This window comes from Rhizopus microsporus (genome assembly GCF_002708625.1).
Source record: "Rhizopus microsporus ATCC 52813 unplaced genomic scaffold scaffold_2, whole genome shotgun sequence".
NCBI lineage: Eukaryota > Fungi > Mucoromycota > Mucoromycetes > Mucorales > Rhizopodaceae > Rhizopus > Rhizopus microsporus.
In genome coordinates, this window is record NW_019671917.1 from 2,136,484 (window position 1) to 2,150,031 (window position 13,548).

General features: G+C 37.1%; 6 protein-coding genes across 6 annotated transcripts; 3 read left to right on the forward strand and 3 right to left on the reverse strand.

The window, feature by feature from the left end:
• Nucleotides 1-1,672: 1,672 nt before the first annotated feature.
• On the forward strand, nt 1,673-1,896 carry RHIMIDRAFT_234346 (uncharacterized protein; the record flags this gene model as incomplete). The annotated part of the gene is made up of 2 exons (XM_023608137.1): nt 1,673-1,742; nt 1,802-1,896. 2 exons carry the CDS (start codon nt 1,673-1,675, stop codon nt 1,894-1,896), a joined length of 165 nt encoding a protein of 54 aa, XP_023470459.1.
• Nucleotides 1,897-2,849: 953 nt separating this feature from the next.
• On the reverse strand, nt 2,850-3,310 carry RHIMIDRAFT_266755 (uncharacterized protein). Its single transcript, XM_023611942.1, has one exon. It carries the CDS (start codon nt 3,262-3,264, stop codon nt 3,091-3,093), a length of 174 nt encoding a protein of 57 aa, XP_023470460.1. The 5' UTR covers nt 3,265-3,310; the 3' UTR covers nt 2,850-3,090.
• Nucleotides 3,311-6,695: 3,385 nt separating this feature from the next.
• RHIMIDRAFT_311168 (uncharacterized protein) lies at nt 6,696-8,321 on the forward strand (the record flags this gene model as incomplete). The annotated part of the gene is made up of 4 exons (XM_023614711.1): nt 6,696-7,048; nt 7,144-7,396; nt 7,433-7,777; nt 7,880-8,321. 4 exons carry the CDS (start codon nt 6,696-6,698, stop codon nt 8,132-8,134), a joined length of 1,206 nt encoding a protein of 401 aa, XP_023470461.1. The 3' UTR covers nt 8,135-8,321.
• Nucleotides 8,322-8,490: 169 nt separating this feature from the next.
• On the reverse strand, nt 8,491-9,936 carry RHIMIDRAFT_65660 (cysteine synthase (O-acetylserine sulfhydrylase); the record flags this gene model as incomplete). Its single annotated transcript, XM_023615531.1, has 6 exons — nt 8,491-8,656; nt 8,715-8,774; nt 8,825-9,419; nt 9,473-9,718; nt 9,776-9,817; nt 9,866-9,936. Coding segments are annotated over 6 exons (1,091 nt in total), but the record flags the coding sequence as incomplete, so codon positions are not given.
• Nucleotides 9,937-10,799: 863 nt separating this feature from the next.
• RHIMIDRAFT_286225 (60S ribosomal protein L23) lies at nt 10,800-11,378 on the forward strand (the record flags this gene model as incomplete). The annotated part of the gene is made up of 2 exons (XM_023613360.1): nt 10,800-10,819; nt 10,979-11,378. The coding sequence occupies 2 exons, from the start codon at nt 10,800-10,802 to the stop codon at nt 11,376-11,378; spliced, it is 420 nt and encodes a 139-aa protein (XP_023470463.1).
• A 138-nt stretch (nt 11,379-11,516) lies between these two features.
• RHIMIDRAFT_234350 (ATP-dependent RNA helicase FAL1) lies at nt 11,517-12,970 on the reverse strand (the record flags this gene model as incomplete). Its single annotated transcript, XM_023608138.1, has 6 exons — nt 11,517-11,533; nt 11,584-11,819; nt 11,869-11,984; nt 12,042-12,706; nt 12,763-12,865; nt 12,917-12,970. The coding sequence occupies 6 exons, from the start codon at nt 12,968-12,970 to the stop codon at nt 11,517-11,519; spliced, it is 1,191 nt and encodes a 396-aa protein (XP_023470464.1).
• Between the last annotated feature and the right edge of the window lie 578 nt (nt 12,971-13,548).

Here is a 13,548-nt window from a genome sequence, read left to right on the forward strand (position 1 = left end):
CGATGGCTTTAGCCAATAAAAGCGAAACACTTGCATTTATTATCAATTGGGGTATGCGGGTTAATGGACTATTTGTATGCCTATTTTTTTTTTTTTATACCTTCCATAATATTTTTTATTTTGACATCATTGATCTTGTTTCCACTGAGTGGTAGTTTCTTCAGAGTGGTTGGCTGTTACGGCATTTATCCAAACGTTTATGTGAATGCTTGACAATGCCTCGAAAATCACTTAGCCTCAAGCTATTAGAGGCTTCACTGATCCGGGTCATCAACGTTTCCTTCTCGAGAAACCTGTGACGTTTTATTTTACTTTTGACCACTGACCAGAATTGCTCAATTGGATTGAGCTCAGGGCAATAGGAAGGTAAGTAAATACAGTGGTAACCGCGAGATTCTACGTACTTGGCTATGTCCTCGGATGTATGAATAGGAGCATTATCCATCACGAGGTAGTGACCTTTTATGTGTGGATAACGCTCCATTTCATCCACTGTGGCTTTAAGAAAGCTGATATAGTGTTCCGTAACTGTTTCTTTGCTCATGTATTCAACACCATCTTCCCGCTTTCTCCTTTTACTGGATGGTGGCTGAGGAAGTCTAAGGGAGCATTTAATGAAACCTTCAGTAGAAATTGCGCCTAGAATGGCTGTTGTCGTTGCTCGTGCTTTGGGAACTGTGACCACTGCCGGTGTACCTTTCTTTGACCGTGTCACATTACGTTTCAGTTTAATATGGAAAGCAGATTCGTCAAGAAAGACATAGTTTCTCATAAAATCCATGTCTGTTTTTTCCCATTTATGAATCCAATCCAAGCGCTCTTGAATCTTTTCTTCACTGCTCCGGCCTATAGACTGAAGCCGAGCTTTTTTGAGGGACAAATTGCAATGTTCTTTTACAAAATCAAGACTCAGCTAATGCATATCCCAACGGTACGTCTGCTACTGCGGGTATTTGCAGGCTGCTCTGGAGTTTAATGGTCTGATGGTTTTTATGGACACTTGGTCCCTTGTCCTGATGGTCAATGGCCGATCTGAAGAATGTCGTCACAGCAGCAATCAAAACCTTTAAAAGTCCTCTGGCATCGTTGCTGACCTTTTTTTTCTTCTCTTTTAGGTTTTCTTTACAAAACATTAGCTTTTGGGAATAATCTTTAATGAATAAATAGCTTTTTAAGAATGACTTTTACTATTGTCTTTTTATTCTTTTTCATATTGAAAATAATGGCCATTACGGGCGCTTCTTCTAGGCACTACATATGACATCATTTTACAGCTTCATTCTACCAAAGCCTCTGCCTAATATAAGACTGTCCAGTTCAGTCTCTCTGATACAAAATATAAGCTTATCGTGATTACATGTGATTGATCTTGGTTCTTTGTTGATCAATTGACGACATAAAATAAAGCAATAACAATATTTCTTTTTGAAAATAAACAAGCCAAAATGGTGAAAAGTTTTGTTGGACTGCATCATAAATTATATTAGTCTAGCTTCTGGTATATTTTCTGGTGCATGTAGTGTTTTCCGAACTAAAACTAAATCATCTTGCACAGAGTAGGTCGTTGGGTTTGGAGAAGAAATTCTGGAGAAAATAATTGGGCAAGAGAAAACTTGATTCAGGCCACATAAACAGAAGAAATAAAAGAAAAGCGACAGAAGAAGGAGTTGAAATGGATCAAGTAGAAGGCGAAGAAGATAGAAAAGAGGGAGATGATGAAAGTGATGAAGAAGACAAAAAAGGTAAGCTTTTATATAACAACATAGAACAGCGCTGACATACAGCATTCATTCTTTTATAGAAACACGAGAATCATCTCCGTTATCTTCGGACGGATCGTATGATGAATCTGGACAAGTGTCCATTTATGAAGAAATGCTGAAAGAAAGAAAATAAGTCCTGGTGTTGATCACTCTAATGACAAAATGATCCACCATATGGATAACGACATGAGCATGGATGAACGATTATAAGTATAACCCCTAACCATATAAAATAATAGGTATACATATGTATAAACTTTATAGACACTTATCTTCAATCAATTATTATAACGAATGTCCGGCAAAACTTCGTCTGGTTCCTATGATTTTACAGATGAAATATATAGTGAAATTAGAAAATGGAGAAGGGCAAACTAATAAACAAATATAGACATAAGACATAAATGCTTAAAAACCCTTCAATTGTTACTAGCAAAACGAGACTACTTCCCTTTGCTAGCAGCAGAAGAGCCCCTGTCTGAAGATAATCTATTGCTACGAGATTTAGCGGTTTTTTTAGTCAACCTTCGAGAAATATTGGACAGGCCGCTCTTAGATTACAGTTACAAGCAATCGGAAATTGATTTTTCATTCCAAAATGTAGTGATTCTCCTTCATTTCGTATTTAACTCAAGCTTCAATGTGAATATGTGCTGGTAAGCCTGCTTTTAATTGGTAAAAGGTTAATCCCCGTCTAATTTTTTCCTTTAGGGAACAATCTTTTGAAGCAACCAGACTTCTTGTTGTATTCTTGCGTCCAAGAGCTAGGATGTGAAGAAGTTAAACAAAATTGTACCAACGAAAGATGGAGCGAAGAGGACAGGATTAGTTTGGGGTAGAGCTTAAAAAAGTAACTTCACTACCGCATTAAAAAATGCAAAAACGACAAAAGAATTTTACGTGTTTAGTGGAATATAATGTATCCAAAGAATAAAACTTAAGCGTTACGGCCTCAATTAAAAACGCGCCTCAATATGGCATAAACGCCCTTTATAAAAGCAAGCCAATGCCTGCTAGTCTGACTGCTTCTAGCCTTTCTTTTATTTGACATTCCGTATTCAATACAGGAAACCGATGGCTACTTATGTCGGTTATTACTCAACCTAAAGGAGGTAACTGGTGAAATGTAAAATGAAAAGAAATTCAAAGAAGAGTTGTAGCATAACATTTTATATATTCATGGTTTTTCCGCAAAGGCCAAATACAAGTAATGATGTTCTCTCTCTTATGAATAGGCTACAATAAAAGGGAAAATCGAAGCGATTACGTGTCCCATTAGAAAAGAAACGGGCGCTTTATTGTTAAAGAAACAGCAGATACTTTGAGATCAAGACGAAGTTTTTGAAGAGCAGCAAGTCCAGCACATACCAAATTGTTTTGATTCGTATGTTTGAGGACAATTGAATCGGTTAGGAGCGCAAATACGAAAGCAGGCCTGTCCGACAGTAGATGTGACCATAAAAGAGCCAAGAACAAAGAGAGCAGCAGAGATAACCCTCATGTCTTCAACTTGTATATAATAAATAAAAAAGTAAAGTAAGGTGATGGGAACAGGTTGTGATTATTATTTATACTCGGAAAGTATTTGTATTTATCTGAAACTCGTTTAGGCCAACTAATCAAAGGCTTTCATCATAAGCTTGTATACGCTCACGAAATATAACGTAATGCATTCGTATGGGGATGCGTTACATGTATACTGTAACCTTAAATAAATACAAAGTTTACAGTAAGATAAGGGGCAGCTGAGGAAGGAGAACATTGATCTACATAAGACAGCTTATAAATATTATTTTGTTTTGTTTAGAGTAAATAGTCAAGACAAATAGTTATACCAAACCTAAAGCATTGCAACAGAGATATCTTTATCGAACACCGAATAGTATGTAATGGATTAAGCTTGATTATCATTGTGCTCCTTTGACAACTTCATGCTTAGTTTATTTCTTCTTTGAAGCTGCAAAGGTGTGATCGTCATCTTACTTAAGGCTTCTTCTTTATGATACATCTAATAGTCGAATGCGGCGATAGATGCACCTCTTACGTGCAGTAAGCAAGAGCGCGTGTCCTATGTACGTTTTTGTTTTGTTTTGTTTGCGTTGCTTCTGTTTCTATCCATTTGAATGAATTAATGAATTTAAAGCCATAGTATAACCACAAAAGCTCCTGCTGTTCGAAGAAGAGAGTATTGAATTATATCATTGTTATTACAATTGAAAAATTGTTTACTTGATTGGATTGGACATTGAATACGTTTGGGGCAGATACTTACCCTTATGTAATCATTATGGTCATGATATGTGGATTGAAACAGACTTAAAAAGTTGCGCTCCCAGATTTGCCACGCGCAAATGCTTTATCAAGAAGTTTGAAACGAAGTACCGTGCCAGGTATTACTCTTGTATTCACAATAAAGATGAGGGCCACAGAAAAAATTGCGCAATGCTCAACATGATTTGTAGAGATAATTCATGATGCAGACTTGATTGTGCACTACAACATGCTTGCACAACGGTCTTGGGTGCCATTGACTAGACCTGTACAGGTGTGTCTGAAACTGATCTTGCACAACCATCCCAATGTAGAACTGACAATCTAGAAGACCTCCAAAGTATCTTAAATATCTTAGGAGACAATTTCAAAAGGTACACAGCAGAAAATATACTGCTGGACTACATCTAGACAGTAACCAGGGAAAAAAGTGGCTTCGTAAATAAAGTCCAAGTTACCCAAGAAAATTGACGTCTGAAGAGAAACTATTATGCAGGCGTCATGGTTGGAATAGAGCACATACAAATAAGGATTGTTACAGAAGTAAGGAGATGCCCAATGTCTCACTGCTAGAAAATAAGTTCTTTGGTACGAAGAATCGAAGATAAAAGCAAAATTGGATTGATAGTGGAGGACACCTATCCTATATTCAGACATTTATTTGCTTCAAAAGACTCAATGATAAAGAATAAGCTTTTAGCTATTGACATCTGTTAGAATTTTAAAATTATGACTAATTTGCGACGAACATAATAAAAGGGAGAAATATTCTTTCATGCCTAACTCCAATAGTAGCAAAAAGTTTCGTCTTGATTTTATATTGTATGTTAAGGTTCAAGAAATTGGCTGCGGTGAAGTAAAGGTTTGCAGCATGACAGACTTTGAGAGCATCTAGCTTACACTGCACATACAACAATATGGAAGAGATTCTAGAATATCTAAAAAAGCTTCAAGGTAAGAATTGCCCCATATAAGAGAAAAAACATACTCCTGGCAACAATAGATAGATCAAATGATATTTTTATGTAGAATGCTATAGTTTCTAGCTTAGCTACCGAGGAAAACATAATAAAGATATATGTTTATCACGAGTGCTCTTCTTTATTCAGGCCTACTATAATTTCTAAAAAAAAAAAAAAATTCTTTACCATTGTTATTTTTAAAGTGATACACAGAAGCCTTTTTATTTTCATGCTGGCTCTGTTGACATGCAAAGCAGGAAGTGTAATATTCAAAGCATAGATTATAAAAATTACATAAAAACAAAACCAAAACCAAAAGGCAATAGAGACAAAACAAGTAATCTGATTCACTGACGAATAAAATGTTCAGTATATGTTTTGATAACTGAGGTTAATACATAAAAAGAAGGATAGAAAGCAATGGACTACTCTATTTACTAGGAGGTTTACATGGGTACGTAATTATAAAATAGTGAAATATATGTTACGAGAGTATATGCTGTGTTGTCTCGAACCCTTTACAATCCAGCTTTTCTGGATCATGGACTATGGAAGTAATTTTCATAGACTGAGTCAGTACGAAGATTGAAAACCAAGTAGAAGATATTGGAGGGGTGGATAATGTAGTATTAAGAAGAGGAAAAAGTCTGTCATTGATATGGTACTATTTACAGGTATTCTGTAGATGTACTGGACTGTCATGAACAATTCAAAAGACACGATATTATTATGGATAATGCTCCCATACACTATTTTCAGGAATAAATGTCGTTCTAGCCTGTTGCATTTTTGTAAAAGTTGTATTATAAAACTTCGCAGGATGCAGCATTACTTTCCGGAACAATGTAAATTATACTAGAAATCAGTATGAGCAGACTACAGGGACAAGTATAGATCACTACTTGAAGTTTACTTATTTTTATTGGTAACCAAGTTATAAATTACACAAGATTCATTATTACCTGTTGATCAACAAGAACTATGGAAATGTTTTCGTTGTTCGTGTCATCATAAATTAAAGTTTGAATAGGGTCTGTGAAATTTCATCAATGTATCATTGGTTGCAAAAATTTACAGATCCAGCCAGGAAAGACAACTATTTGATTGATGTCCTAAGAAAAACAAAATATCTTATAGATAGTCAATGAATAATCCAAGCTAAGATTATTGAATTTTTTAAACTGTAACAAAAAATATATATTACTTACTGACAGGTTTCTATTGCTCAAATAGAAAAAGAAAAAGAAACGTATGATGGTGATGCGAGTACTGTCTATTTGTGTTATACTCGGTTTGGCTTATATCTTATTGCACATTTTCTTCATATTGTATTTTCTGATGCTGTATTTTAAGGAATCCTGTTTTCAACCCATATAGTCAGGTTAGGCAGATAGATAAGTGCAATGATTCCTTAAAAAAAATTCATACTTCGTATAGTCTGCTTAAGGCTTGAGCATACAAAACATGACAAAGATAAACTTACAAAAGCAGATATTTATTGACCTACGCGTTACAAAATAAATATAATTGTACAAATACAAAAAAATCAACATAATATGATTGTGCGAGAGAAAATGAGAAGCGAATAGTGAAGTCAATAAGAAGCATTATGTGTGACAATCCTCTTCTCCTTCTTTAGCTCTCTTTTCTTTTCTCATTTTCTGTCCTTTGTCTCTTCTTCCTTCTCTTTGTTTTATACATGGCTGATAGTAATTCTACATCATTTGGGTCAGTTTTCGCTTCTGGCATTCAAGATGTGGCGGCTGTAGCAGCTGTGCTAGGAACAGGTATATGTGATACAAACGCTGGATTGGCGTTAACTAAGGGCTATCTGTTCCCTGCTGCATGTGGCATGTCAATGTTTGGTGTTCTAGGACTTGCAAAGCACGGCCTCAAATCTTTTTTGCCTCTGCATGTTGCCAAGAACTTGGGTATCGAGGTTGAAAAATTCGACACGCACAGAATAGATAAAAAAATACACAAAGTATTAGAAGATAGATTGTCATTTGAAAAAAGAACACGCTTGAATAGACAAAATGTCAAAATACGAATGTATGTGCAAGATTATGGTAGATCAACTTGGATAAGTGCTTTTCATGTTTTTTCTTATCCTGCCTCAATTTTATACCATATGTGCCTCATTATAGGACTCTACTATTGCATCTTGAAGATACTCCAGATTCGTCTGACACATACATATACTTTCCTCTTCTCTTGGCATTCTCTAGCTTTGCGACTTCCTTCGTCTGCTGGTTTGACGCTGCGATTATGCTGTCAGGACCTCCTTCGCTCTATACATTAGCTACTTTTGATATGGACCCGTTTGAGCCTCATTACTTTGGCAATTTGCTTACTAGGCGTATTGGTTATGGCATAGGACTTCTTGCAGCTGTAGGCACCGTCAGTGATTATATAGGTTCATACTTAGTTGTCTAGAACATGACATCGACAGACACCTACTATTGGCTAGGGCTTGAGCTTACACTATGCTTCTTACGCTTGGTGATATGGTCATGGAATACTGAAAAGGATGACTTGAATGTGACACAGTTACGATATAAGATAGACAGAAACGATGAAGGAATTATCAAGCAGATCCAGGAATTACCGTTATCAAGAAGTAAAGTAGAAGATGCAATTAGCAATCTCAAGCTTGGTGGCTACTTCATTCAATCTGAAATAGTGGATGCATACTATCAAGCAAGATATCATGTCCATGACCTGTCTATCCCTTATTTTAACCAAATTCATTTATATACTCCCTTTCGCAGCAGTAATACCGTATTGAAGCCAAGATACTATATATTATGAGACAATAAGGTGTGCAAGCCGCAAAAGATTCTTGTAGTTCACGGAATCATAGGCTTACTGACCGAACTCCAGGCCAGCAAAATCAGTTATGTGAAAACCTCGCCGATAAGTTCTTGGGTATATTACTTCAAAGGAAATGAATTTGAACCACAGACAGGAGAGCAACTAGATGTTAGAGTACTTGAGAAATTGAAATCAGAAATAGACTTTATTACTCCATGGATAAAGCTTGTCACTTCACACAAGCAGGTTGATCCTGAGGCCGAAGAAGACGAGCAAATGTATAAATATGTGGAATTAGAGTCGTATCGGGCTAAACTTGAGTAGTATTAAAATAATAGTAACAATAGCAACAATAAATATTGGTCAGCTATTCTGTATATGCATTCACACAAAGTTTAATGCAATACTGCTCACTTTTTTGAGATTGATGCTTTCTAATCAATCAAGCATTCTCGATATTAAACAGGTAGGCAATAACCGTAGTGTTTCGGATCAAAGCTTCTCTTGTTTTAATATCTTTTTCATCTCTGTATTCATTATAGAATGACACATTATCTTCGCTTGTCATTTCGGTAATGAAATCATTAAATAATGGGTTTTGTTTACTTAATGCCCTAGCGAGCGCTATGATAGATGTACGCTGGGCCAAGATCAGAAAAAATAGAAAGCAACTAAAAAAACCCTTTCTGGGCTCACAATTTTTATTTCTAGACATAAGCTTGGAAAGAGTGTATGATATTCTAAAGGTAAATTTCTAGAAGACAAAGAATTAAGGTAAAACAACGTATTTCTGCAAGTGATCAGGAATAGCATTAGACAGATTCTTAGATTCTAACCAAGTACGACCTTGAATGTGCACGTTAATATTTAGACATTTTTCTTTTCTTTTTTTTGAAATACTTACTGAAAAGACGAGATTGATATCTATAGGCACCATCACATAAAAGAGTGACAACCTTTTTGCCTGTTATACTCTGTGAGCTATTGCCTTTGTTTCTATTTGGGTTGATTTACCTTTTCCAAGCTGTTGAGCCATCTGTACAGCAGCTACAACATTCAATGCAGAGGATGCTCCAACATAAATACCTTCTTCATCCAACAAACGATACACCATGGCGATGGTATCTTCATCCTTGATATTCAATGCGCCGTCAATCAAGTCTACGTCAGGAGCCAAGTTATCGGTTACACGACCCTGTCCAATACCTTCTGTGATGGAAGATCCACTGCGGTCCATCAACTTGCGGCCACTGGTAAAATAACTGAATAAGACAGATCCAGGAGGATCAGCCAAGAAGATCTTGACGTCATCTCCCTTCTTATCCTTTAAATAGCGTGCTGTACCTGCCAAGGAACCACCTGTGCCTGTAGCACAAACAAACCCATCTACTTCACCATTGGTTTGTGCATAGATTTCAGGCCCTGTAGTTTCGATATGAGCACGGCGGTTGGCTGTGTTATCAAACTGGTTGGTCCAGACGGCGTTCTCCAAGGACTCAGCGTGGCGTTTGGCTTGGTGGTTATAGTTCTGTGGGTTGTCAAATGCAACTGCAGGTACAGGATATACTTCAGCACCCAACATACGAAGCAAATCAATCTTTTCCTGGGACTATATTACATCTTTAGTTTTCCAACTCAAAGGTCATGTCTATGTATGCTTGCCTGAGTGTTGGGCATGTAAATAACACACTTGTATCCCTTTGCACGACAAACGTGGGCTAATCCAATACCGGTATTTCCTGCTGTACCTTCAACAACAGTGCCTCCGGGCTTGATCAGTCCCCTTTCTTCCGCATCCTTTACGACATATAAAGCAGCACGATCTTTGACAGAACCACCAGGGTTCATGAATTCAGCTTTAGCCAGGATCTCAGAGCCGGTTTCTTCACTCAATCGATTCAATCGGATCTACACACATAGATGCATAAGCCCCTGTTTAGAGTCGTCATCATTGATTATACTTACAAGAGGTGTGTTTCCAATGGCCCCAATAAATCCATTGGTAATCTATTATACATATCAGCATCTTCGAAACTCATTCTATCTTTTTCTTACACCAGGACGAGAACCAGGATGAACTGTGGTATATGCACGGCGAGCAAGTAAAGAGAATGGCTTGATCATTGATTATTAATGAGAAAAGAAATAAACAAGTAAAGAAAAAAAGATGGTTGTGGGTAAATATCGGAGTTACTTGAATGACGCGATTTACTGTGCCAGGAATTGGCTCATCAATCGATCAACAGTTATTCTCTTCTTCTAAAGCAATGTGCTATACATAGATTAATAATTAAGCGTTGCTCTATGTCACTATGCTATATGGTAACCTAACCACTTCATCTTTTTCAAGCGAGTTCTATTATCTTTGTAGTTATTGCTTACAAAAATATAGATTACTTCATTTAAAACTTGACTTGTGTTTTAATAAATATTGTATATGTATTGTTTAAGCATTTCCATAGTTACCTTGTTGTAATGGGGGTTGTAAGCGTCTCCTTCTCTTTTCCTAGCCAATGAAGTTGCTTGATAAACAGTGATGAAGCATTGAAACTCTTGGTCGGAATGAAATTTGATGTCCGGACTCTCCGGAATGTTACACAAATCCACCAACAGAAGGCAGGTGGGGCGAGACACACAAATCACAGTTCAAAAACGTCAAAGAGAAAGTTCCTTCCTCTCTCAATCCATAACTCTGCGCAATGCCTAAAGGTAAACCCGTATAAAATATCAGCAATAGCAATCAAAGATAAAGGGAGAGAATGGATGCATCCAGTAGAATAAGGATAGATAATAAGGATTCAATCAGACAATCGACATTGGATGGACAAAATATATATGGAGAGAGAACGTTATCAGAAAGATACAACAGAAGATGTACACATGTAAACAAAAGAAAGCATTTATAACATTCATCCATCCATCCATTCACTCATTCATCCATTTATAATGTACAACAACTTCTCTTTGGCAACTTGAAAACATGGTGACAATGACGAACATTAGGGAAATGTGGCTATAAAAGTAGATTTGCAGTTGATGACAGGAAACAGTCGAATGCAAGAGACTGAGTGTGATTGCACCTAGACGACATTTCCTAATTCTTTCTTTACTGCTATTGCTGATATAACAATGAAGCAGGACAGGAATGTTAACCATTTCAATAGTTAGTGTTTCCGGCACAAAGTACCGCATGACCCTCGGTCTTCCTGTTGGTGCTGTTATGAATTGCGCCGATAACTCTGGTGCCAAGAACTTGTACGTTATTGCTGTCCGTAACATCAAGGGTCACTTGAACAGACTCCCCGCCGCCGGTTGTGGTGACATGGTTGTTGCTACCGTCAAGAAGGGTAAGCCCGAATTGAGAAAGAAGGTTTTGGCTGCTGTTGTTGTTCGTCAACGCAAGGCCTGGCGCCGTAGAGATGGTGTCTTCCTTTACTTTGAAGATAACGCTGGTGTCATTGTTAACCCCAAGGGTGAAATGAAGGGTTCCGCTATCACTGGTCCCGTTGCCAAGGAATGTGCTGATTTGTGGCCTCGTATTGCCTCTGCTGCCGGTACCGTCGTTTAAACAACAACTTTAAACTCTTTTATCTAAACAATAAAAATAATGCGTTGTCGCGACACATGTGCGCATGTATTTGTGCTTGTGTGTATATATGTATTGATTCTTTATTTAGTTTTCTACAAGAACAAATTTTTGCTCTCTTTAAATGAGATCAGTGACTATAAAAAAGTGAGTAAATGTGCCGGAGTCTTATTGTGTATGAGCTTACCGTTCATGGGCATTTCGTCAATTTGTGTACTGTAATATTGTTCAATATCACGCAAAATCTTCAAATCGTCATTCTTTACAAAGTTGATGGCAACACCCTTACGACCAAATCGACCAGATCGACCAATACGGTGAATGTAGTTTTCACGATTTGTAGGCAAGTCATAGTTGATAACTAAAGATACTTGCTGCACATCAATACCACGAGCCCACACATCTGTTGTGATTAATACACGACTATACACATATAAGTATACTGTATACATGGTCAATAAAGCACATATACCTTGCTCCCTGGCGAAATTCATCCATAATAGCGTTACGTTCCTTTTGTGGCATTTCACCATGCATAGCTGATACTGTAAAGTTTGCTTCTCTCATTTTCTCAGTCAACCAATCAACCTATTTTATTCCACATAGGTCAGTCAATTCTACATTGTCTCGTCATCACCTTCTTACCTTCTTCTTTGTATTACAAAAGATGACTGCTTGAGTAATCGTCAGTGTATCATAGAGATCACACAAGGTATCAAACTTCCACTCTTCACGCTCCACAGCCACAAAGAACTGCTTGATACCTTCCAAGGTTAACTCATCACGCTTTACAAGGATTCGAATGGGGTCTGTCATGAAGTTGTTGGTCATTTCTAACACATCATTGGGAAGAGTGGCGGATAACAAGACGACCTGTGTACCAGGAGGTAAATAGCGATAGATGTCATAAATTTGATCTTTGAATCCCATATTCAACAATTCATCTGCTTCATCAAGAATAAGCATCTTGATGTTTCTTGTACGCAAAACTCGACGACGAATCATATCATACACACGACCTGGAGTTCCAGAGACGATGTGAACGCCTGCTTCCAATTTACGGATATCATCTCCAATACTTGTGCCGCCAATACAAGCGTGACATTGTACGTTCATGTAATCACCCAAGGCCAAGACAACGGTTTGAATCTGCATGGCCAATTCACGCGTTGGAGACAATATCAAAGCCTGTGTTTCTCTCACGGTCGTGTCGATCGTCTGTAAGGCAGAAATGGAAAATGTCGCAGTTTTACCAGTACCGGACTGTGCTTGAGCAATAACATCACGTCCCTTGATGATGGGCAAAATGGCTAAATAATGTTGTGAATAAAAAAAAAAGGTCATCTTTTTACATCTTGTACTTTACCTCTTTGTTGGATTGCTGAGGGCTTTTCAAAGTTGTAAGCATAAATGCCACGAAGTAAATCTTCTTTTAATCCAATAGAATCAAAAGTAGGAACTACTTGTACCTACATTTGACAGTGAGCTTTAGTTTCTTTTTATTCGGTTTGGATATTTACAGTCTCTGATGTTTCGAAATCAAGCTTGTTGTCGGTTGTATGATCAAATGACATCTTTATAAAGAAAAATAAACAAAAATCTCTAGAAAAAAAAAATGTATAAGTTCGTCAGCCGGTCATTGAATTACCATAAAAGCAGTCACTGCCAACACAGAAAGACAAGCTTGTCAGAAGTAAGGCCGTTTCCCGCCTTTCATACAAGAGGGTGATCTTTGTTGTTATCAAATTTGACAATGCTTTAAATACAAATAAAACGTTTCTCTTTTTCTTCTTTCTTCTTTTCATTTGTTTTAACACAGTATATCTGTCAATTTTACTGTCCAGCCACGTTACCGAACGTTGAAAGGTTTGAATATAGTGATCGGCGCATTTCAACTTGTGGAAAATAGGAAATTGCAAGATTATTATGCAAAAATAGAATAGAGAGCATTTTCTTTTATGAATAAAAGATGTTAGATGGCACATTCTTCGTTACAGTACAAAAAGTGAAATTGAAAAGGTTTTATTTAGTCTTTCTTTACAATTTTACAATGGCAAGAACTAGAAAACTCTCCACTTGAGAACAAGGCCACACATGTCAAGAAAATGAAAAGAGGAACTGAAGAAAGAACGCGGCTATTTCAGATGAACTG

Excerpts from the sequence above, each read along its gene's own strand:
- RHIMIDRAFT_266755 (XM_023611942.1), bottom strand. The coding sequence starts at position 3,264 with ATGAGGGTTATCTCTGCTGCTCTCTTTGTTCTTGGCTCTTTTATGGTC.